Here is a 26,295-nt window from a genome sequence, read left to right on the forward strand (position 1 = left end):
AGCTGAAGATATGGAGAAAATACGGCATGAAGCAGTGAGATGTGAAGGACAAGTGGAAAGTTTGTCAAAGATGCTGATAGAAAGGCAAAGGCTGTATATCATTTTCCCTTCACTAGCTCATGGAAACTGTCTCAGCTGAAAGGCAAATGTGCAGAATGATATATTTATTTTTCATATTAAAACCTTGATGGCTTAGCATTTTTCTGTTTAATGCTATTTTCTTTTCCTTCCATTCCTCTGTTTGCATCACAGATGTGCTACCTCCAATGCCAGGGGATAAAACTGCCACAATGCTTTCTGATGGAGCCATTTATAGCAGCATTGACTTCAGTACCAAAACTAGTTACAACAGTTCCAGCCAAATAACACAAGCTACTCCATATGCCACAACACAAATACTGCATTCCAACAGCATCCATGAATTGGCAGTTGACTTACCAGATCCTCAGTGGAAAAGTTCAATTCAGCAAAAAAGTGACTTAATGGGATTTGGTTATTCTCTCCCAGATCAGAGCAAAGGCAACAATGGTGATTCTTGTTCTTATTTTTCTTCTATGAAAATCTTCTCTGCATAGGTAGAAAATTCTAGTTTACCCTCTTCTATTCCCACTTCCTTTTATGTATCTTGCATGCATCCTAAAACTTTACAAATACAACTAATTGTACTATACTATTTCAGTTTCTTCCATCTTTTGCCAATTTCACATATCTGCATTCCACCCTGATACCAATAGGATACACTATGTTAAGTACTTAATACATCCTACATATAAGCTGTTTATAAGCTAACTGCATGTGCATGTGCTATAAACTAATCACATGATGGCACTATGACCTTTGCCCTTTAACCCTTAGCCTTACTTTACATCCCTGACTACCGATTGGCTGAGGGATTGTCTAATAGAATGCCACACAACCAGTCACAAGATTTCAGCACCACCAGCTCTCACAACAGCTCAGAAAGGAGTGACAGCCTCTCAGGTTTGTTTCAATACAATATACCTAAGAAGGAATTTTTATTTTTAATCAGTATTATAAACTTGAAAGGCCCAAGGTATGTGATCAATTACTGCAGTATGCCTTTCATGTAAACATATCTAAATGTGTCACAATCATATATAAATCCATTATTTTGCTTTTTTTTTAAGTATACTTTATTTGCCCCAATTTAAGAAGCTAATTTAGGGAATATATAAATTATGTATGATTGTCTGTATATTTCAGCATGAATGGAAATTTTATTTCATAAAATTGTCACCTTTCTGGAGCAGTACTTCCTTACTATAAATTAATCTTTATAGCTTCAATTTTCTCTATGGAGTTTCATGATGAGTTAATATTTTGATTGTACTTTTATTGGGAGCATATTCTTAGGCAGCATCACAATATCTCTGATGTAGTTCAATAAATCCAGCAGTGGAAATATATTGGAAATGAAAGCATCTTATAATATATGGCTATTTTAAATGTTTAGAGCTATATCCAAACTTAAAGCAAAGGTAGTATGCTGGATATTATAACATAATTATTGTACATGCCATCAAGATGAGTCATAGTACATAAACAACAGTATAAAGTCCCACTGTAATGTAACATATTATGCATGCCATTCTAAAAAATCAACTTTTAAAAATGTGTGAAGTTATTTTAATTATTTCTATTATCCTGTCAGATTCTATTTTTATTGTTCATATATATCCTCTGAAATCCCTATGTTGCCTTTACCCATTCAGAATCTTCTGTATGATTGCCTAATTCTGTTTGTTGTTTCATTCTTCTTCTTTGGCATATAGCACATTACGATCAAGTATAGTATGATGACTGGGTATTATTAATTTTGAATTTCCACAAAATGTGATATGTTCTCATCATGTGATATGTGTATATATTATCATTCTATTATTATTATTATTTTCATTCCTCATTGTTCATTTCTCCATGTGTAATCTTTTGATAGATAGATAGATAGATAGATAGATACATAGACAGACAGACAGACAGACAGACAGACAGGAAGGAGACTACTGAATTGAATGAATTTAAAATATTACAAAAAAGACATTATTTCTGCATTTTTTAACTGAACACTGCAAAGCTGTTCCAGTAATAAACTGCTTACAGAGATTTTTAGAGTTTAGCACCTACACTTGGCTTTCTGACTGAAAATAAGCCAAATAAGTCATATTTGGGGGTCTGTTCTTAATAACTGAGGAAGTAAGCCTGGGAAACAGTATTATAAATACTCTGTGTTTTGAAGCAATATGCTCTGGTGTTTTATTTTTCCTGACACTTATTGCATGGAAATTTAAAACAGGCAAAATGAATCAATAAATACAGTTTTGACACAACAAGTACATTTTAACTTTTATTCAGCTTATGATTCATTGTGACTAGTCTATATGTAGTTTGTGAAATGAAAAAAAGTAATGCTTGGCAATTGTACAGGCTCTTTTCATGCCATTCCACTATATTATTATTTCCAATCTTATGTCAGCTATAACATCTTGATGCTGATGTTGCTAAAATAATAATAATAAAAAATTCTCCTCATCCTTTCACTCTTTTTTAAGTGTGCCATCTGGAATCAAAGCTCTTTCTGGAAATAGAAATATGTAAATAATTAACTTAACTTCTTCATACTTCTGAAATGTTTCTTGATTTCAGGTGGAAAAGGAGGAAAGAAAAAGAAAAACAAAAATACTTCCAAGACTCAGAAAAATAATGGGTCTAGCTGGACCAATGTTCCTCTCCCACCTCCTCCAATACATCCACTTCCAGGAACAGAGTTAGAACACTATGGGGTGGATCCTCAAGAACAAGGGTAATGTGTTTTCTTTGAACAATTGGAATCCAATATCTAAGCTTGTTGTTTATTCGTTTAGTCGCTTCCGACTCTTTGTGACTTCATGGACCAGCCCACGCCAGAGCTTCCTGTCAGTCGTCAACACCCCCAGCTCCCCCAGGGACGAGTCCGTCACCTCTAGAATATCATCCATCCACCTTGCCCTTGGTCGGCCCTTCTTCTTTTTGCCCTCCACTCTCCCTAGCATCAGTATCTGCTCCAGGGTGTCCTGTCTTCTCATTATGTGGCCAAAGTATTTCAGTTTTGCCTTTAATATCATTCCCTCAAGTGAGCAGTCTGGCTTTATTTCCTGGAGGATGGACTGGTTAGATCTTCTTGCAGTCCAAGGCACTCTCAGCATTTTCCTCCAACACCACAGTTCAAAAGCATCTATCTTCCTTCTCTCAGCCTTCCTTATGGTCAAGGATGTAGTCAATCTGATTTCGATCTTGTCCATCTGGTGAAGTCTATGTATAAAGCCATCTCTTAGATACAGGTTAGATACAGCTAAGGTCCATCATGTGGGATAGCCATTCATTCTGAAGTTTGAAGAAAGCTTGTTGGTGCAAGATATTTCATATACATTTATTACAACAGTGTTTTAACCCAACTGGCTTTGTAATCCCTTGCTCTGTACACTTCCATTACAAATGCATATTTTCATCTCACTATTGAATATTTAAGAGAAGATTCAATTTCAAATGAAATTCCACAGGTAAGATAAGGTTATTCCTTTTGTATCCTTAATTGTTATGGGCAATAGCATTTAATTGCTGGTGTGGTTTCTTTATTCTCCAGAGTTTAATTCTGGAAGAAGTAGTGCTAAATAATAAACATCAGTAGCATGGACCTCACATATCTGAGAGTTAGCTCTCTATTTTAGGTCTCCAGATATTCTCACTCATGAATATGTGCCAGTACACAATTCTGTTAAGAAAGGCTGATATAAGTTGGAATAAACTCAGAGAAGACCATCAAAGATAGTTAGGGGACTAGAACTAACTCCTATGGCTCAAATCTGAAAGAACTGGAAAAGGTTTTTTGTTTTTTTTTTCCAGAAAAAAAGATGGGGAAGGGAATATAGCACTTCAAACACTTTAAGGTAAAGGTTTCCCTTGACGTAAAGTCCAGTCGAATCCGACTGTAGGGGGCGGTGCTCATCTCCGTTTCTAAGCCTTGGAGCCGGCGTTGTCATAGACACTTCCGGGTCATGTGGCCAGCATGACGACTCGGAACGCCGTTACCTTCCCGCTGAAGCGGTACCTATTGATCTACTCACATTTGCATGTTTTCGAACTGCTAGGTGAGCAGGAGCTGGGACGAGCAACGGGAGCTCACCCCGCCACGTGGTTTCGAACCGCCGACCTTCCGATCGACAGCTCAGTGGTTTAACCCGCAGCGCCACTGCGTCCCGTGTAAACACTTTAAAGGATATCAAATAGAACTAGATTAAATCCTCTTTATCTTCATTAGAAAGTGCAACACAAAAGGATTTGACTTACAGGTAATCCGAAGTTACGATGGCACTGAACAAATGGTACTTACAACTAATCCTCAGAGTTCTGGCCATCTCAGAACACTCATGGTTATGTGATTGTGATCTGGGTTCTTGGCAACCGGCTCACACTTATGATGGTTGCAGCATTCCATGGCCACATGATCACCATTTGTGACCTTTGCTGCCAGCTTCTCACAAGCAAAGTCAATGGGGAAGCCGGCAGGGAACATTGCATGTCACTCTGGTAAGTTTCCCCCACCCAGCAGCAGCCACCCCCAGAACCACCATCTGGTCCAAGAAAAAAAAATAGGAGAAAAAGGACTGGAAATTCCTCACAATGTTCTCTTATTTCTGTTCATGCAGTGTACAGGTAGTCCTTGACTTATGAGTATTCGTTCAGTGATCAAAATTACAGCAGTGCTGAATGGATGGTGATTACAACCAGTCTCTGGAGTTCCAGCTGTTCCAGCAACCCACAGCCACGTGAATGTGATCTGGGCACCTGGCAACTGGATCACACTTACGACTGCTTGCAGCACCCCACGATCACATGATCACCATTTACAAACTTCTGTGCTAGCTTCCCCAGATAGTCAATGGGGAAACAAGCAGGAAAAGTCACAGGTCACTGGATTAAGTTTTGTTCACCTGTGCACCTTCCCCCAGCCCCTCTGTGCTTGTGCTATGCCAGCCACTCACATGCCCCTATGCACCCTCCCCAAGCCTTGCCATCCCTCACACCCTCACGCAGCCCCGTGCACCCTTGTGCACCTTCCCTGAACCTTGCCATGACTCCCTCACTCCCTCACACAACCTGTGAATCCCCCCCAATTCTCACTGCACCTCCTTCACACCCTCACCTGCCCTCACACCCTTGCACACCCCCATGCACTCTTCTGCAGCCTTCCTGACCCTCACCATGCTTCTCTTGCATCCTTGTGCACCCCTGCACACCCTCCCCAAGCCTTGCCACGCCTCCCTCACACCCTCACGCAGCCCCGTGCACCCTTGTGCACCTTCCCTGAACCTTGCCATGACTCCCTCACTCCCTCACACATCCTGTGAATCCCCCCCAATTCTCACTGCACCTCCTTCACACCCTCACCTGCCCTCACACCCTTGCACACCCCCATGCACTCTTCTGCAGCCTTCCTGACCCTCACCATGCTTCTCTTGCATCCTTGTGCATCCCTGCACACCCTCCCCAAGCCTTGCTGTGCCTCTCTCACACCCTCATGCACCTCCTCATGCCCTTCCCCACCTGGCAGCAGCCACTTACACTTGCGAGCTGCCTGGGACTTGCAACCTCCTGCCAGCTTCCCCACTGACTTGGTTGCCTCAGCTAATGACTATGGGATTCATAGTCATGAATTGCCGTCACTATGTGATGTGGCCATACTTTACAACTGCATCACTTAGCTACGGAAATTCCTATCCCAATTGCCATCGTAAGTTGGGGATTACTTGTAATTGTTTAACATGAATTGTCTGCCTAATATAAATAGTACAAGCAGAATGCACATCTGCATTTGTCCCATAGTTTGTATAATGACGTGGCTGGTCAAGTCAGCCACAGGAAAGGTATTTTAAAGATATGAGCAATTATTTTTTATTGTTGATTAGAACACTTCATAAATATGAAGAGTCAGAAGGATATTTTTAAAAAGGGGAAAAAATAAAAACTTGGCTTTGCTGAAATAAGCAGGTAACCTGTGATTGACCATACTTTGCTTAGTAAATACCCTTTAACTTATTTATTTTATTTGGTATGCAGTATATCCTACCTTCTCCCTTCAGGAATTCAAAGCAGTCTACAAATATTCCCCCCTTCCAACATTATCTCCATAACAGTCCTGTGTTGTTGGTTTGAAAATTTAGGAAGTTACCCTGTGTATTTCATGGTTGATTAGAAGTTTAAATGTGAGTGCCCCTAATAACAAAAATGAATGTGTATTATCTGTATTATAGAAGTTAGAACTTTAAGACACAAATGTGAACCAAAATAATTTATTTTATAGGTACAACAGTGATGGTTGGTGTCCACCTTTACCAGTCCAGACATATTTGCATCAGGGAATGGAGGATGAACTTGAAGAAGATGACAGAGTTCCTACACCTCCTGTCCGAGGAGTGGCTTCTTCCCCTGCAATCTCCTTTGGACAGCAGTCCACTGCAACGTTAACCCCATCTCCAAGAGAAGAAATGCAACCGATGCTTCAGGCCCATTTTGATGAGCTGACCAGGGCGTATCAGTTTGATGTAGCAAAGCAAGCATGGTAAATGTGACCATCATCAAACTTTCAGTCATATTTAAGTGAATGATTAAAGACTTATAGAGCCTAGATACAGCAGATATTAACTGTATAATAAATAAAAAATAACTAACTAAATATTTTTATGGATACACATTCTTTCCTCTTGGCAGTATCATATCATGAATGGCTTTATCACTCAAACTGCCAACTAATGAATAATGAGAGGTTTCTTGAATTCTGTGGCCATTTGATTAAAAAACAACAATAAAAGACAATTATCTGTTCTACTTAAGGTGAGTTATAAGATGGATCCCATTGACTCCACTATTTCAAAAGCCCAGAAAATAGGCATATAAAACACACTTCTTAAAGACTAGTGAGTCATAGAGAAAAGGTTACATGTAAGCAAGTAGTGATCAACTGTGTACCTCTCTCATTTTGCTTTTATGCTTGAATTGCCAGTTCATATATTCCATCCCTAAACCACATCACATCAAGCCATCAACTGTATCTGTAGGAATGATTAAGGATAATTGGTGGACCTGTTGAATATTTGTATGTGTAACTATTATAGTGGATTGAAAGTTTAAACTATTATAGTAGTTTAAAAATATATGCATTGGGAGCATTTTTTTCAATTAATTGGAGAAGCTGCTCCTGAATGCATTCCACTCCAGTTCACAGTTGACCTGAGCAATCATGACAAACTGACTGTATGATCCTGATATATAAAGCTCTAGTGTGAGGAATGCCTAAGCTAAATAAAAGACCCAGACTATAAGCAGAGTTAAGTTCTGGCTTTTATTCAGAATAGAGTGCACACCAGTAAAAAGCTGAGAGTGAGAGGAGTGCGCCAAGAGTAGAGTTAAATAGCTTTGCGCCAATTAGCGGTCCACCCCCACATTCCCCAGGTGTGCCCCACGAGTTCCACGGGGTGACTGGCCATCCATGCTTTGCTAGGAGAGAGGTCGTCCATCCCCAATCGCCTCGGGCATTGCTCCGTCTTTCTTTCTGCAGCGTAATGGCTTGTTACCGGGCGATTAGGCTTCAGAATTCCTCGAAAGCATCCGGACGTGCCCTTCCGATCTTCGCCCCGATCTTCTCCTTGCTAATGGTGTTAATTGCCAATTACTGGGCGATGAGGGCTTGTAGATCTCCTAGACCCATTACTGTCTTTGTCCTGTTTTATCGCCCATCCCTCTCCAGTCATTAGTACGCCTCCGTGCTTTGTCATGCGAGCCGTTGCGATGTCGCCAACATTGCACCGGTGATCATGACAGACTGCCCCCCTGGAGAAAATCAAGCTGAGGGTTTGAAGGGATATGCCACATGGAAGTTGCAGATTAGTTCGGGTGCCTGAATGTCGCAGGCAGCGACCCATTCAGGATGGGGGAAGTGTTTCCAGCGCACTAAGTATTGGAGGGAGCTACGAAGCTTGCGGGAGTTGAGAACCTCCTTGACTTCAAAGTGCTGCTGTCCGTTGATCATGACGGGTGTGCATGGATGCCACCGGGAGGGGTCACCGACTGGCTTGAGTAGGCTGCAGTGGAACACCGGGTGCAGCCACTTTAAATTATGAGGCAGATCCAAACGTACTGTGACCGGGTTCACAATTTGTGTAATCTGAAAGGGGCCAATAAATTTGGGGGCCAGTTTCTTGGAGGGTTGGGACAACTTAATAAATTTCATGGAGAGGTAAACCATGTTCCCTACTCGAAAAGGTGGCTGTTGGCATCTGTGCCTGTCAGCTTGAAGTTTGTATGCGGTCTGTGCCTCCTTGAGAGCATCCTTAATGACAGGCCAGGAGTCTGCGAGTTTAGGACCCCAATCACAGGCCACCACTACTGGGGACAGGGGTTGTGGAAGCTCAGGAATGGGGACAAAATCCCGACCTGACACCACCCCAAAGGGGGTTTGTCCCATGCTTTGATGCACCGCGTTGTTGTATGCCACCTCCACGAAGGGGAGTAAATCCACCCAGTCATCCTGGTGGTAGTTTATGTATGAACGGAGGAATTGTTCCAGGGTGGCATTGAGGATCTCAGTAGATCTGTCCATCTGGGGATGCCAGGAGGTTGACAGTACTTGCTCGGTGCCAATTAATTTCAAAAAAGCCCGCCAAAACCGTGAGGTAAATTGTGTGCCCCTATCGGTCACCAAGCAAGAGGGGCAGCCATGAAGGCAGTACACGTGTACCAAAAAGAGCTTCACTGTTGCGCCGACAGGATAGAGGCACAGGGGACAAAGTGAGCTTGTTTGGAAAAGTAGTCTTTGACTACCCAAATGACTGTTTTCTTCTGACTAGGCAGTAAATCCATGATGAAATCCATAGAGATTTCATCCCAAGGGCGTGAAGGGTTAGCCACGGGCTGCAGCAGCCCCTGGGGTTTACCAGATGGTCGCTTAGACATAGCACAAACAGGGCAGGATGCCACATACGTTTTGACATCCTTCTTCAGGGAGGGCCACCAGAATTGGTGTCGGGTAAGGTGGAGGGATTTGAGGAACCCGAAATGACCAGCCTGCTTGCTGTCGTGAGACGGGCTGAGGATAGTTGACCGTTGTGAGTCAGGGACGTATAAACGACCCTCCACCCAGGCAAGGTCTTGTTCCATGGAGACCTTGTCTGGGTTGGCAAGGAGCCAGGGATCAGATTTTAATGCGAGTGTAAACTCTGCACGCAACCCACCTGGCATCTGTGGTTGCCGGCGGCCTGGAGCAGGCTGTGTTGGAGTCGTTTGCAAGGTGGGGGGAGGCTGTTCCCGAGCACGGCTCCGGGTGACAGCGGCCAAACCCAATTGAGTCTCTGAGAGCACAGTCCCCACGATGTCGGAGATGGGCTCTGCGTCTTGGGGCAGTTGGGAGAGTGCATCTGCCAAGAAGTTCTTTCTCCCTAGGATAAACTTCAGCTGAAAGTTGAAACGGCTGAAAAATTGAGCCCAGCGAATCTGCTTAGGGCTGAGGCGCCTGGGCGTGCGGAGTGCCTCGAGCTTGCAGTGGTCTGTCCAGACCTCAAAAGGGCAAGTCGCTCCCTCTAACAGGTGACGCCACGCTTCCAGTGCTGCTTTTACTGCAAATGCCTCTTTTTCCTAGACATGCCAGCATCTCTCTGTCTTGGAAAATTTCTGGGAGAGATAGGCACAGGGTTTCAAGAGTCCGGCAGGGTCCTTTTGCAATAGGATAGCCCCAGTTGAAAAATCCGAGGCATCAGCTTGCACTACAAAAGGCTGTCCGGGGTTGGGGTGGGCTAGAATTGGCTCTGCTGTAAAGAGCGCTTTCAGCCGGTCGAAAGCAGTCTGACAGGTGGGAGTCCAATTGAGCACGGCCCCTGGGTTTTTTACCTTGCGCGTTTTGCCGACTCCTTTGGTCCGCAACAAATCGGTCAAGGGCAGGGCAATTTCTGCGAACCCTTTTGCGAAGGACCTGTAGAAATTTGCGAATCCCACGAAACTTTGGAGTTGGTGCCGGGTGCGTGGGCGCTCCCAGCTCAAGACAGCTTGGACCTTAGCAGAGTCCATTTTGATGCCCTTATCTGAAATCCTGTAACCCAAGTAGTCCAGGCGCGACTTGTTAAATTCGCACTTGGAAAGCTTAGCATAAAGTTTAGTGTGCCGGAGCTTGGTGAGAACCTGTCTGACCAATCTTTTGTGTTCTTTCTCAGTTTTGGAATATACCAGGATGTTGTCCAGGTAAACCAGTACCCCTTTAAACAGATGGTCATGTAGGACCTCGTTAATTAGTTGCATGAACACCCCCGGGGCCCCTGCAAGACCAAACAGCAGTACTTTATACTGAAAGGAGCCCAAGGGACAGTTAAAAGCTGTTTTCCATTTGTCGCCCTCCCTGATGCAGATGCGGTAATACGCCTCGCGGAGGTCAAGTTTGGAAAACACCTTTCCACTTGACAAGTGTGCCAACATGTCTTTCACGAGGGGGAGGGGGTACCTGTTTGACAAGGAAGCTGAATTTAACCCATGATAGTCTGTACACAGTCTTAGGGTACCGTCCTTCTTTTCGCGGAATAGAACGGGTGCTCTGACTGGCGAGTTTGCTGGTTCGATGAAGCCCCGTGCGAGGTTTTTGTCGATGAAGTCCCGCAGTGCCGCCAACTCCTTTTGGGTCATCGGGTAAATCTTTGGCTTCGGCAATGGGACATGCGGGAGCAGTTCGATGGCACAGTCCGTCTTGCGATGGGGGGGTAACTGGTCCACCTCCTCCTCCCTGAAGTCACTGCGAAGTCTGCGTATTGTTCTGGCAGCCCCTCCAGGGGGGAAGCTTGGGCTTGAGGGTCGACAATCTCCGCCCTCCCTACTGTCAAATTGGGGGATTTCCCCTTGGCCAGTGCTTGGTAGAACCCATCCTCGAACATTATTGTATGGGTCCTCCAGTTAATGTAGGGATTGTGACGAGTTAGCCAGGGGATTCCCAGAACCACTATAGGCTTGCCCACTGGGGTAACCATGAATTCAATGGTTTCCCTGTGTGTGCCCATTTTTAGAGTAATGTTCTCTGTACCCTGGGTAGCCTCCCCCCCACCCCGCTGTGGAACCATCAAGCTGCTGGAAAAGCAGCAGCTTCGGGAGTGGGGAACAGGGTAACTTTGGTGCCTCAACTAGGTTGGGATGGATGAGGCATCTGGAACACCCGGAGTCCACCCAAGCCTCGACTTTGATGATCCTGGAGCAGTAGCTCAGTTCAATTGTTACGGTCAGGATGGGACAGTCCTCACTCACCCTGGTGGTATCACGCCCATTCTCTGCCACCTGTCCAGTGGCGCTGTTTAGGACAGGTGGAAGGTGTTTTCTGCCAGCTGCTCCAGGGCGGCCAACTCGTCCTCCGCGATGTAGATGTCCTCCTCTTTGTCCTGGGTCGCTAGTGCCGCTGTCAGCCTCGGGGGGGGGGGGGGTTGGGCGGTTTTGTGGAGCCTTCTGCGTCGATCTAGATGGGCAATCTGCCGTCCTAGCCTTGTGGCATTCTGCTGCATGGTGACCAGCCTTACCGCACTTGATGCACTGCCCATGGGCAAAGTGACATTGTCTTTCGGCGTCCCATGTTGGGCCCAGCTGTGGCGCTGGCCCTTTCCCGCTGGGAGGGAACCTGTCCCTCTTAGCCACCAGCATGAAGGTGCGCTGGGTGTGTTCAGCCTTCCTGGCAAGACAGATCCAGTCATGTAGTGAGTCTGGATCATCTCTGTACAACACCCACTGCAACACCTCCTGATTGAGGCCACCTTTAAACATGTAAATCAGGGTGGCCTCCGCAGGGATCTTCCCTGCTAAGACCTTAAATTCCAGGGCATAATCTGCGACCGATTTCTGCCCCTGATTAAGTTCTTTCAGTGCGCCTTTAGCCCTCTCCTTCGCCAAGGGGTCTTCGAAGTACTGCTTCAAGGCAGTCAGGAAGGTGTGAAAGGTAGCTAGGGCTGGGGCTCCAGACTCTGACATTTGGATGTACTGGTCCGCAGCTCTGCCCTTTAGTTTAGTGTCAATAGCCGAGATTTTGGCCCCTTCTGATGCAAATCAATGTCCGTATAGTTGGATGTAGTTTGTCGCGTTTGTTAGGAAGAAAGATAGGTTCGTGGGGTCACCATCAAATTTTACTGGAAAGTCTTTCGTGATCCCACTGACTGGAGCAACCCCAACTTGTGTGTGAGTAGGGGTGATTCCCACTGGAATAAACCCACAGGGTCCTGGGAGTGAGTCCCACATCTGGCCCCTTCCTCTCAGGGTCGGCGATAGGGTGGGTGGAATGCCGAGACTGCTCCCTACGCCCTGCGCGGCAGCATTCTTTGTGAGTTCACTCATCACATTTGCCAGGTATTGCAGCTGGTACTCTAATGACTGCACCTTGGATTCTAGAGCCCTGATCCTGTCCTGTGTGACGGGATCATCCATTCTTGGTGCTGCCGGTTGTGGCCCGAACAGCGGTCCTGTGACTTCCCTCTCAGGCGTCTGGGGGTATTGGATTCTCCCGGTGGTGTGGGATGTTCCCGGCTGGGGGTCCACGACAACGTCCCACCTGAAGTGTTGTTGACTCCTGCCTTCGTCTTCCATCGGGGCCCTCCACTCCGTGCTGGGGTTCCAGGCTCCCAACTGGGGTGCGGTGCGGGTGGGGAGGGGGCTCATGTCCCATCTCGGGAGTGCCGGTTCCAGAAGTGGTCTGGTCACTTCCCTCCTTGTGTTGAGTCTTTCGTGCCTCCACTCTGCAGCGCCGACTCCAAGATCATCCCTGGTTCAGTCATCGCCAGCTGCGTCTCTCGCAAGAAAAAAAAAAATTCCGGTAGAGGCTGGTGAGGTCCATTCTTGATGACTCTCAGCTTTATGTGAGGAATGCCTAAGCTAAATAAAAGACCCAGACTATAAGCAGAGTTAAGTTCTGGCTTTTATTCAGAATAGAGTGCACACCAGTAAAAAGCTGAGAGTGAGAGGAGTGCACCAAGAGTAGAGTTAAATAGCTTCGTGCCAATTAGCAGTCCACCCCCACATTCTTCAGGTGTGCCCCACAAGTTCCACGGGGTGACCGGCCATCCATGCTTTGCTAGGTGAGAGGTCGGCCATCCCCAATTGCCTCGGGCATTGCTCCGTCTTTCTTTCTGCGGCGTAATGGCTTGTTACCGGGCGATTAGGCTTCGGAATTCCTCGAAAGCATCCAGACGCGCCCTTCCGATCTTCGCCCCGATCTTCTCCTTGCTAATGGTGTTAATTGCTGATTACCAGGCAATGAGGGCTTGTAGATCTCCTAGACCCATTACTGTCTTTGTCCTGTTTTATCGCCCATCCCTCTCCAGTCATTAGTATGCCTCCGTGCTTTGTCATGCGAGCCGTTGCGATGTCGCCAACATCGCACCGGTGATCATGACGTCTAGGATACAAGACTGGGAAAAAAGTCTTTATACTTTATGTGGCCTGAATTACAAGATGTACCTTACATGCTATTGCCTCAAGTTTTTAAAGCATTTTATAATGTCAAACTGAAGCTTTTATAGGATTTTACTATTCAGTTTAGAGCTAGTAGCAACTAATATTTGAAAGGACACTGACACATCATATCCTGTTTATCAGTTTAATCCAACAAACTGGTTATGGATTCTTGGGTTTACAAAGTACAAAACCAAGAATTTGGACCTGACTTATTATAAAGGGGTGGTAACCCTGAGCATCCATTCACAAATAGTGCTCTCATCTAATGATCATGAGTTTGAAATGAACAAAACTTATATCTTTCTATACAGCCATTCTAGATCTTTAAAATAGATTTGGTAAAGGACAATTTCTCTAAAAATATATTTGTTTAAATTCTTAATTGTAACCTATAGTTTTATCAGTTCCTAAATAAAGTATACATCATTAAAATATTAATTAGCGTAAGTGGTAATTTTACCTTCTTCAGTGATTCTCTCTCTTCTCTCCAATTTTACTCCCTGGTTCTATCTTCAAAAGACTTCAACAGAGAATTGCTGGAAGGGCTACAGTTAATCTACTGTACCCTACTGAAGTGAAACCCAGTGATAAGACAATGAAAACCCAACCTCCCACGCAGTATTCATAAAGAAAACTGCTATGTGTGTAGAAGAATGAATGGGTGGATTGGAATGGAGAGAAAATATAATGGAATTTCCTTTAAATTGTTTTTATATGACAGAATGTCCTCTATTCTTCAAAAAAGAACTGACTACTTCTCTTAATATACAGGTCTTTTCATGCAAAGATAATTTGGGTATATTAATCATTGCACTTTTTTTGGGTGGCCACTCTGTATCCATGTGAATGAAGACTGTGGATGGAAATGTTTGTAAAATATGTTGCATTTCTGCCTTCAAATATTGGGTATTATTATTCTGTGGTGTTTCATACTGTTTCACTTGTACCAACTTACCTTTTTCTATGCTGAGTTCATAATAGAATCACCAAATGCAAGCACTGAATTTTTATTGTATTTAAAAAATAATAATAATCTAGTTGATATGCCCAGAGGCTATACTTCTATGACAGACCGAAGTATTTTTAAATGCTTTAAAAAAAGAAAGAAAAGAAAAGAAAAGCTGTGAATGTATGTATGGGTAATAACTTATCCTGCAGGAACAAACTGACTCCCTTGTTCCTTGTCATCTGAAAGCCTGTGGATTTTGGAAGAATTGGTATATCCATAGTCTCTATGTGAAAAAAGCAGGTTAAAGGGTCAATCAATTACTGCTACTGTGACCTCGGAGAAGCAATGATAAATGCTAAAATCCTTTCATTTCTAGACAGATGCTTCCTTAAAATAGGGATTCTCTAGTTCTCATGTAATTATGGTCCTGCACAAAAGACTGTCAGGAAAACAAGCTTGGACAACTGCAGTCATTCTTTCTTTCCTTCCTTTCCTTAATTAAATATCTTCATATTGATGTGTTTCACTTAAAGTTAATTTATAATAATATACAGTAGAGAGATATTTAGTGGCAATTTAAGAATTGGTTTAAGATAAGTTTAGGAATTACTTTTTTTTTAACTTGCTTAAATAAAAATCTGAAGATATAATAAATATGAAGTGGCCACTGAAATTAGAGATATGCACAGCTCAGTTATGGGATGAGAACTTCCCAGCATTTCCTGAGGATTTTTTTTTTTTAAATCTGGAATACACTTATCCAGCCTTCCTGGACTGGTTTGGAAGTAAGTACTGAACCATTTCCAAAATTGCCAAATTGACATGTTATGGAATTAAAATGGGATGTTCCAGGGTATACTGGTATGCTGTATCACAGAACAGTAACTTTTACACACAGCTGATTGAAATCTTACATTGTGTGTTGGCAAGTTGCTTCCAGCTGCCCTGCTGTCTGCCTACCCCTCCTCTCTAGCACTAATATTACAATATAAACAGCTTTCTCTCACATGCTTTAAAAAGGAGGGAGTAATTCAACTTCATTATCCATTTGCAGTTAATTCCCTGTAATTGGTTCTTCAAGTGTTTACCTTAAATAGATGCTCCTCCCTTCTCCCAAGAATTTCTTGTTATTTTCCAAGTACAGGGCTCACTGAAAGTTATAGGAGTACATGGGGAGGGGGTGCAGATGGGGGTGAGGATGTGGGGAGCAAGACTCATGATTAAAAACAAACAAAATTAGCTCTGGGACATACTGAAAGAGGTTCTGCACAGCTGCAGAACTGATATGAGCAAACTCAGATGTCCACATGCATAATTACAGCTATACATAAGCAATCAGTTGTTCTAAAAAATAACTGACTACCTTGGAATTATTTTGCATTGGTTCAGGCTTGTTTCAACTATGTAGATTGAAAAACCAGCTGGGAAACAAACTGTTTCTAAGATAAATCCAACTATTTCTCAAGACACTAGGAAAAAACAAACAAACAAACTCTAAAGGTACTCATTGTTACTGCTCTTTAAATAATAGAAAGTGGACTTTCTTATCAAATACTATTTATTAAAGCAGTTGTGTTGGAAAATTACTGTAGATAGTTTCCAGTTTAGTTTGCACCTGGCACACTTCCAGTCAATCCCTGCACAGACTGGATCAAGCATGCACACCACTCAGTACACCTAGCAAAAATATAGTTTGATGTTTATTAAACATCAGTAAGCATTAAAACCATTTAATTGACAAAACTGAAACAAAAGCAGGGACCAGCTGTAGCTTCCAGATACTTTTCAAGAGTTGCCCCATGTAGAGCACATTACAGTAGTCTATATGGGAGATAACCAGGGCATGAGTAACTGTTGGAAGGGTCTCTCATTCCAGGAAAGGGTATAACTGTGAGTCTGTTGGCAGTGGTTAGTCCCTGCTGGTGCCGAGAGCATGAGCTGGTGAACTGATGGGGCCTTCCATCACCTTGTGATTGATTGAGAGGGAGTGAGGTTGGATGGATGAATGAATGGAGGGACCCCTATTCTCAACCAGTGTTGTTGGGAATCCAGGAGCGGGGGCTAATGGATTTCGAGACTCTGGGGGATGTAGGGCAGGGCAAGTCAGCAAGGTGGTGACGGGCAGGAGAGGATATGACAGGAACCGGAGGGTGGGTCATCTTAGAGGAAGACACCCCCGGTGTTTACTACCTGTGGCATGTTCTGGCCCTCCGTGCTCAAACGCACGCCCTGGTCAGCAGACTTGCGATGACCCTGACATTCAGCTGATGCTTTGTAATGCCAGGTCAATTAACAACAAGGCCTCCCTCATATGTGACTTGATCATGGAGGAGGGGGTGGACCTGGTGTACATTTCCAAAACCTGGCTGGGCATGGAAGGAGGTGTCCCTTTTTCGGAGATATGCCCAGTTGGGTTCTGAGTTTGGTACCAGCCAAGACCTCCGGGCAGGGGAGGAGAGGTGGCTGTTATTATCTGGGAATCTCTAGAAGCCATCAAGGGCTCTGCTCCACAAGTGGCCGGGTTTTTCAATTGAGACCTTGTTTTTCAAGTTGGTTCTTGAGAGCAGTTGGGAGTGTTGCTATTGTATCAGCATCCCTGCTGCATAGCAACCTCCCTGTCTGGGCTGGTGGAGGCCATCTCCAGTTTGGTGGTGGAGTTCCCCAGGCTTATTGTTTTGGGGAATGTCAACCTGCCATCCCTGGGGTGTGCCTCAGAGGTGGGTCAGGAGTTCATGGCCACCATGGCAGCCATGGGCCTGTCTCAGATTTTTTGGGACCCGATTCAGGACAGTGACCTCACACCAGACTTAGTTTTCTTGTCAGAGCAGTGACAATGTGATCTGAGGGGACAGTTACATCTTTCCCCTTTGTCATGGTTGGATCACACCCTGGTGACCTTGAGATTCTCTCATGCTGTCCCCCTCCACAGGAAGGCAGGGCCCATTCGATTGGGCCACCCCCGGCAACTGATGGACCTGGTAGGGTTTCAGAGGAAGCTGGGGTTATACATGAGGATCTGCTGCACGGTCCAGCAGAGGCCCTGGCTGCTGCCTGGAATAGGGAGGCAGCCGGGGCTGTGGACAGGATCATGCCTGTGCAGACTCTCTTGTCCCATCGAACCCGACACTCCCTGTGGTTTATGGAGGAACTGAGGGTTCTGAAGAAGATTAAGAGACACCTAGAGCACCGCTGTTATAACTCTTAATGAATGCTTCTGCCCTTATTTCTATATCAGCTTCTGAATATTAATTTCAAGGACATCTCCATGGCTCTCTACAGTTTCCTTAGATTTTGAGGATTTTAAAATATACTATACAATATATTTTATGTTCTCTTTATAAACTTCTCTGCTTCCTCTTAAAGATGACAGGATATATATGTACAAATGAGTATATTTGTATGTATGTATATTTGTGTGTGTGATATGCATACACACACACATTCATACATACATACGCACAGCCACACCATTAGTTGGCTACATCAAAATAATTGAAGTAAGAGATTAAAATATTCCTTTCACCTAGCAGTGATGCAATTCAAAATCCCTTTTTCCTCACTCATATTAGTAATAAAATCATCAGTGGTGATTTGAAAATAAACTGCATTTCAATTCAAATTCAAATATTCAGTTCTGAGCTATAACAAAAATTATTTCAAGTTCATAAACAAATGAAAAATGCTGCCTTAAGAAATAGTTTGGTCTTGTGGTTAAGGCTCCAGGCTAGAAACCAGGAGACCATGAGTTCTAGTCCTTCCTTAGGCATGAAAGCCGGCTGGGTGACTTTGGGCCAGTCACTCTCTCTCAGCCCAATTCACCTCACAGGGTGGTTGTGGGAAAATAGGAGGAGGAATGAGTATTATGTTCCCCACCTTGAGTTATTTTTAAAAATAATAAAGGTGGGATAGTAAATACATACATACATACATACATACATATTCTCCAAAACTAAACATTTTATTACAATTGTTTTACCAGAAATCTGTAGTTAAAGTAGAATTGGTTCAGATAATTTCTTCTTATATGTATTTTACAGAGAACAAAATGGGGTCTTATAGTTGACTAACCTTTTCATCTCACAGTCCTTCTCAGTCTATTGTGATGTCATGGTATGTTCAGAGCCTGAATGTGATTGATTACCTACCAATTGGACCTTCCTCTCTTATTAGTTAAGAGAATAGTCTCTTGCCAGTTCATACAGAGGCCCTTAGTAAAAGACTAAAAAGAAATCATCCGCCTTAACTTGCTGAGGCCTAAATTTGGTTGTAAAAATGAAAGATATCCAGTTTTTGATATTTCTGTAACTTTATTTTGCCATCTCATTAAAAGAAACCAAGGGAGAATAAATTGGCTTTCTGCTAAGAAAGCTCCCAAGAGCTTGACATTTCGAAAGAAGGATGCATGGCCTTATCTGGGTCCACTGCCAGAACTATACCTTCAACTGGAAGATCCTGATGCTAGATTTTATTTCATTTCTAATCTAGGCAACACTGTGGTTGCCTATTAGTTACTAAGTTAAGCTCAAGGTTTGGTTCTGATATACAGAAATTTAAACAGCTTGGGACTACCAGACCTCCTCCTCTCTTAAAAACCTGAAAAATTGCTAAGAATATCACTTCCATGTCACTGCATCTGCTGTGATTTACAGCAATTTTTCATAAGCTGGGCTGTTCTGTTGATATTCAGTGGGGGGGTGGGGTTGCGTGCACACATGCACACAACTTCAAATCAATCTTGATTCCTAGAGACTACCTGGAAAACTCCTGGCAGTTTTCTTGGCAAGATTTCAGAAGTGGTTTGCCATTGCCTCCTTCCTAGACTGAGAGAGAGCGACTGGCCCAAGGTCACCCAGTTGGCTTCGTGCCTAAGGCAGGACTGAAATCCATGGTCTCCCAATTTCTAGGTAGCTGTTGAAGATATGTTTCTTCATCTAGTCCTTCTTTTTGCAAAAATTGCTTTTTGCAATGCCCTTTCCTAAAATATTTTCTCAGAAGTTTATGTTGCACCATTATGAGCCTTCTGACATCTTGGAAGGCCAATTGACTAGCTCACTCAGAGCTTCCATAAGTAAATAACTGGATGAAGAAAAGATACCTTAAAATATTACTTTTCAGGAACTGGTGACTTTTGTTAATCTTATGGGGGAGTATCCAATATTTGTTTGGCTTTTACCCTAGAAGACTAAATCAGGCTCCCTAGTCCTGACTCAAAATGTATTAAAATATACTTTCTACTGCAATCTTGAAACTCTTGCTTTCCTTTCTTATTTTCTCTCTAGGACAATAGTTATGCAACTTTTAGTTATTTTAATGATTTATCTTAATTTTAATTCTTTAATTAATTAAATTCTTTAATTAATTTAGAATTTTTAAAATCATATTACATTTTAATATTCCTTTTGAAATCCAGCTTGAGTAACAGATAAGAAATTCAGTAAAAAATAACTAAATATCACACAAATTATATATCAATAATTTTACTCAGGTAGCTACTAAATAAATGAAAGGCTCTGTTAAATTATTCTATGATTTGAGATAGAAAATGACAGCATCATTTTCAGAAGTAGTAATAAAATAGGGCTTTATCATTATGGTCTGTATAAACATAACTAAGAACGCTACTATAACTATTTTGTCTTAGCTGCTTTTTTGGACTCTAGTAATAAGGAAAAAAATCCTTTGCTTTCAATGCTAATCAAATATGGCTTTCAGAGAATATATATGACTCGACATTTATATTCCCATAAGTGCATCAAACATTTATTTAAGAGATTTACTGTTTACTTTCTTTAACAGTGATTTATCCAGAGCATTAATGGTTGGATAAAACCATAATTTTTATTCTCTTGGATATATTGCACCCGTATTAGCATACATTGTATTACAGTGATGATAATTGGCTGTAAAATTAGGAAATAACCATGTGAGAGAAAATATATTTTAGAACACTCTACAAATCCTTCAACACTGTCATTTTTCTCCTTAAAAATAGACTTGTTCTCCGTTACTGTTAAAAAACATATATCCAACTGATTGCTGTCAGTGTTAAGGAAGATGCTTAAATTACACCAATAGTAATAAATGGCAAGACTGCTCACTTGAGGGAATGATATTAAAGGCAAAACTAAAATACTTTGGCCACATAATGAGAAGACAGGACACCCTGGAGAAGATGTTGATGCTAGGGAGAGTGGAAGGCAAAAGGAAGAGGGGCCGACGAAAGGCAAGATGGATGGATGATATTCTAGAGGTGACGGACTCGTCCCTGGGGGAGCTGGGGGTGTTGACGACCGACAGGAAGCTCTGGCGTGGGCTGGTCCATGAAGTCACGAAGAGTCGGAAGTGGCTAAACGAATAAACAACAAAATAAATGGCAATTTAAAAGATTTAAGTTTGGCTAGATAACAGTCACAGCTTTTTAAATAAGTGGTGAGTACACTGATTAATATGTGTATTTTCCTTTTTGTTCTAGGCACAATCAAATCAATATTCAGCCACCCCAGACCCCAGCTCCCCCATTAGGATATGTCTCTGGAACATTGATATCAGATTTTGAAGCAGATATTCCAGAGGATGAAGATGAGGATGATATTGAAGAAGAAGCTATAGAAATCACAAGGCCATTAAGAGACCTAGAGCATACTTCAGGCTGCAGTATGGACAATCTTGACAGCTGTGTGACAGGTAGGCCAAGAACACTGACTGTAAGACCTATTTGTGAATGTGGAAAAATGTCATAAAATAACATAAACTTAAAGGGTAGCTGCAAGATCAAAAACAAGTAAAAATATCTGGACTTCCAGTGGGGAACTTATGGTGGATTTACCAGCTCCTTTGAAGCAGAGCTGACGACGTAAGTTTTTAATGGGCGTGGGCTGGTTCCCAGTGCCCAAAGAATTCTCCAAAGTTAAGGAGAACACTGGAAATCATCCCCTTTGTCCTCTGGACAGCTGTTTCTCATGGGGGGGGGGTCGCAAAACAGAGTTCTAGCAATTGACACATGAGTGTAACAGTTGGAAGGCAGGACTGTCATCTTGTTTGAGGCTGCGCTTAATACAAAATGACTTTAGAGCCAACCACCTAATTTCTAAAGCAATTTATTCTTAGTCTTATTTGCTTTTTAATAGAAGCTTGTTACAGGGAAGATAAGCTGATTCTCTTGGTGATTTCCAGTATTTCTTAGATTTTTTGTTTAAGTGAATGGCTGGGAAGTTGTGCTCTGTATGTATCGAAAAAGAAAAAGAAAAAGCTGAGAATGCTGATTGCTTTTTTTCTTTTTAAAAAAGTAAGTGAACTTACAGGGTTTATTGATGATTTTTTTTTTCTTCTTTATTTTTTCTTTGGTGAATTTGTCTTAGTGAAGCCAAAATCTGTTTTGTTTGTTTGTTTGTTTGTTTTTCTGTTCCTGTAAGAAAGTTTTGTTGTTGTTGTTGTTGTTTCCTGCTGTGATGATTGGTTTATAATAGCAACTGGAGATCTTTCTTTCACTTTCTTGGAAATAATCTTAATTTTATTTTATTTTTATGGGAGTTACACTGGGGCACTAGAAGGTGCTATAGATTATTGTAGAGAGTATGGAAGATTATAAACAGATCTTTGAGGAATTTATTTCCAAAATTATTCAGTATATGAAAAATAAATTACAAGAGTTGGAGGAGGAAAAGGATCAAATTGCTATAGGCCATAAAATGATATATATTTTTTGGTGAGTTTATTAGATTTTTTTTATTTATTTCTATATCCTGTACATATCTTTTGACCTATTAATAAATATAACAAATCATAGTGTCAAGTAAAAAAATGAATTATACAACCATCTCTCCCTGATTATTTCTACCAGTAGTTTCTGCCTGCCCTATCCAATCCAGAAGGAAGGGCATAATCTGGATCCCATTAGCCAAGGAATGTTGGCTGCTGAAGCCCAGAAGATGAGACTTTTCTGCCTTAGCACCCACACTCTGGAACATTCTTCCTATGAAGATCAGGTTGGCCTTGACCCTGCTGGCCTTTTGTAAAGGCCTAAATACTAGGTCCTCAGGCTCCAATCACGTGTAGATGCCCATCTCCTGGCTATGATGACTGTTGTGGTTTTCTTGCTGCTATGTATTTTAATTTTGTTTATGTTTCAGTATTTTTTACTTTTCTAATACTATTCACTGCCCAGAATTATTTGTTAAGATGGGTAGCCAAATGAATGAATGAATGAATGAATGAATGAATGAATGAATGAATGAATGAATGAATAAATAAATAAATAAATAAATAAATAAATAAATAAATAATCTTGGACCACCTTTTCAAATAAAGGAGAAAAAAAATCAACTCATTCTTTATGTGTTTCATGCCTAAATGACATATCTTTTTTTTTTGGTATAATGTAATGTATGCTTTCAAGTCACTTTTTGACTCCTGGAAACTGCCTGGACAAGTCCCTGAAGTTTTCTTGGAAAGGTTTTTCAGAAGTGGTTTGCCATTGTCTCCTTCCCAAGACTGAGAGTGACTGGTCCAAGGTCACCTGGCTGACTTTGTGCCTCAGGCAGGACTAGAACTCACATTCTTCTGGTTTCTAGCCTGGTGCCTTAACCACTTCATCCAACTGGCTCTTTTTATAATGACCATTAAACAAACAATAAAAAGGAGAAGGTATTAAGTATATGAGTATTAATTAAAATATTTGATATGTATTGAACATATTTATGTTCGTAATTTAAATTTTGTCACACTACACCCAATTTTGCAGTAGTCTTTTTATAAGAATTTTGTTGAGTTTCAAACAAATATAAAAGCTACAGAAAAAAAAAAACTACGAAGAAAAAGAAAAAAAGAAAAAAAAACTAAAAAAGTGTGAAAACGCAAGAGATTTTTTTTTAGAGGTGACTTCCAACTTTTAACAACAAGGATATACAACAATTTTCCATAATCAATCCCTTATTCTATATTAAACCAAAATCATCTTATTTCTATAAATCATTCCATTTCCACATTCTAAAAATCAGTAAATACAGTTGCTCCATCCCCTTATATTAAAAGATAGATAGATAGATAGATAGATAGATAGATAGATAGATAGATATCCTAATTAACTATCCCCTCAAAGATAACATGTATTTAATTATTTCCTTCTTACTACCTTTCTACACATTCCTGTCTACTATAATAAATATCAAACTAAAAAGCATATAAAGTGTCAACCATTATACTTGATAATACAACAGTTTTAATAATCTTAGTCATGTTAAACCCAAAACCAAATATAATATATTTTATACCTTAGTAATCTTAATCCAAATTATTAAAGATAAATAAAACCCTCAAAGCAATTCCAAACAGATATTCTTAAACCTTTATCACACTTAAAAATAGACCAAAGCATTTACATGTCCCCACAATGCACACAGAGCTTTTTTCTTACAGAAGTATAACAACCCAACTGTCCCCCTCAAAACTTCTCTTCAGGAGACCTCCCATGCATAATAACCTTTTCTTTTTCATGTCATTCCATCAGAAGATTAATTTCACTTATGATTTGCAACTTGATCTCTCCCTTAATTTCTTCAACTCAACTATCCAATCTTTATCCAGCATTTCAACAGAGATTTAACAGACATTTCTGTCACTATTAAATTCTTCAATTCCATCCACAACATCCCCATCCAAGTGACACATTTTAAAACTCATATTTTCCACAATGTCCTGAATGCCTTGCATAAAAACTTGGTAAGAATCAGAAAGAATACGTTTGAAATCTCAGTGGAAGTCAGAGAAAATTTGTTTCAGATACTCCATGCCTCAAGCGGTAGATTATGGTGCCCCCTAGGAGCTTAACCAGCGAAAGTCAAAGATATGAAGGAGTTACAGAATATGTTTACACAAGTGAAAGTGAGATATGCAGACAGTTCCCCAGGGAAAGTAGGAGCAGAAAACTGAATGTTCAAAACAGCCAATTCAACATGTATGAAAATGCTAATATCTCAAATTTAGTATAAAAATAATAACAGGGATACAATTATTTACTCTCAATCCTTCTTAATATTTGGATGGAAAACAAGCCAAAACTTACAAAGAATTTTTTAAAAAATCCCAAAAATAATGATAACCACTAAGAGAACCACTTCTCCTTGCTCTAGAAACCCTTTGTTAGGGTACATATACTTTATATATATATAAATAAATTGGGTGATTTAGAAATGGGGTGGCCAGTCTTAATGTCCCTTTAAGGCTACAGCATGGCTTGGAAAGTGGTGACATCCCAGCCTCCTGGCTACTCTTACCAGTTGAGTGCAAACTCATCTTCTGGCTGAAAGCTGCCATCTGGAGGACAAATGGAGTGATTCCAAGTGTTTTACTTTCCCAGAAAAATACTCCTGGGCTTCAGGAAAAACCTGGCTGAGCCCGAAAAAAATGCTGCATTGTCAGTTCTGCCTGCTAAGCCCAGGGGCACAGCTGTTCAGTCTGCCATGTCCCCACTGGAAGTTCCCCTCAATTTTGCAGTAGTGATCTCCAGCAATTATTTAAAACACAACCTGGTGTACACCCCAAACAAAATTGACTACCCTTATTTTAAGGTCAGAGATAATGTTGTATCTGTCAGATCTCCCCAATCAAAGGTTTCACAGAAACCCTTATTGGAGCATCTCCCATCATTTCCTTCTCCCTGGAATGGAATCCATGTTGCCAGATGGGAGGGGGTGTGAAGTTGGAGTGTGAAGTGGTTTATTATGGCTATGGAAGACATTAAGGACATGGGGTTGATATATGCCAGGAATACCATCTGGATGGGAGGGCGAGTGACATGCTTCGTGGGAAAGGGGACTAGCTAAGGGAATGTAGTTTTAAATTAGGTTTGAGTGGGAAATCTTTATTCGCAGCTTGCCTTCTGTAACATTCATTACGCTTCATTAAAACAGTTAAAGGAATCCCAACCTCCTGACTGTGATTGTGTGAATGCTCGAAAGATCAGGTGCTGACAGTATCTCTGATCATCCAAATGCATTTTATTGCAGTATGTATTTGCAGAGTTGAGGGCAAGCCACTTAATCTAAAAATAGATTAGAGAACCTAACTTGCATAGCATAGCATGAACGTGTTTCAAATAAAACTGGGCTTTGTATAAGCTTCTGGCATACCAGCCAAAATGTGTCCAAACTGACTCATACCATTAGCAAGAAATGCTGCATGTAGTATTATGACTAAAGCTGATAACCTAGTCTACTCTCTCTGTATATTTTGATAAAACATTATACAAAAGTCTCAGTTCATCAAAGGCATGATAGACACTAGAGCTCAATATTCATCAGCTGATCTGATGACAATGCAAATAGCAGATTGGGAATTGGAATGTAAGAGGAGAAAATGTACCAGTGTAAAGAGCATGAATGATAAATGAATTGAAAAAAACAAATAAAAAGTTATGTTGTAAAACTAAGACAAGGATAGGATATAATAAATCTAATTAAAGTCATCTGATTTTATGCAACAGAGTTGAATATATGCATGGAAGTAGAGAAGGAGGTTTAAATTGGAGTAAGGTTCTGTGTCAGAAAGTATGACTTAATGTTATCCTTTTCTTTCCTAATGGATTCAAAGTCTTCTTTATTCCGTCTTTTTTTTTTAAAATACCTACTTCAAATGTTATTAAACAACACATATCAATAAGCCCTTGTTCCCAATCAGGCATTGAGCTGACCTTGGGAAGAGGGGAGGAATGAGTGAGCCATTCAGGGGGACCTGGAGAACTGATCCCACAGACATGAGACAGAAGGAAGTGTACAAGAGACAAACTCAGAACAACCCTGTCTTGACCCTGCTCAGTATAAGATGGGACAGTGGGA

The 26,295-nt window shown here is 41.6% G+C and overlaps 1 protein-coding gene across 1 annotated transcript in view; it reads left to right on the forward strand.

The window, feature by feature from the left end:
- The window catches only part of ROBO2 (roundabout guidance receptor 2), an 894,470-nt gene that overhangs the window by 845,415 nt on the left and 22,760 nt on the right, over positions 1-26,295 (forward strand). The window contains exons 21-25 of the mRNA XM_063305488.1: positions 253-528; positions 856-981; positions 2,665-2,821; positions 6,359-6,616; positions 20,937-21,148. Coding sequence (XP_063161558.1) covers positions 253-528; positions 856-981; positions 2,665-2,821; positions 6,359-6,616; positions 20,937-21,148 — 1,029 coding nt within the window. The remainder of the gene's footprint in view (positions 1-252; positions 529-855; positions 982-2,664; positions 2,822-6,358; positions 6,617-20,936; positions 21,149-26,295) is intronic.

The sequence above is a fragment of the Candoia aspera genome, chromosome 5 (genome assembly GCF_035149785.1).
Source record: "Candoia aspera isolate rCanAsp1 chromosome 5, rCanAsp1.hap2, whole genome shotgun sequence".
Lineage (NCBI taxonomy): Eukaryota > Metazoa > Chordata > Lepidosauria > Squamata > Boidae > Candoia > Candoia aspera.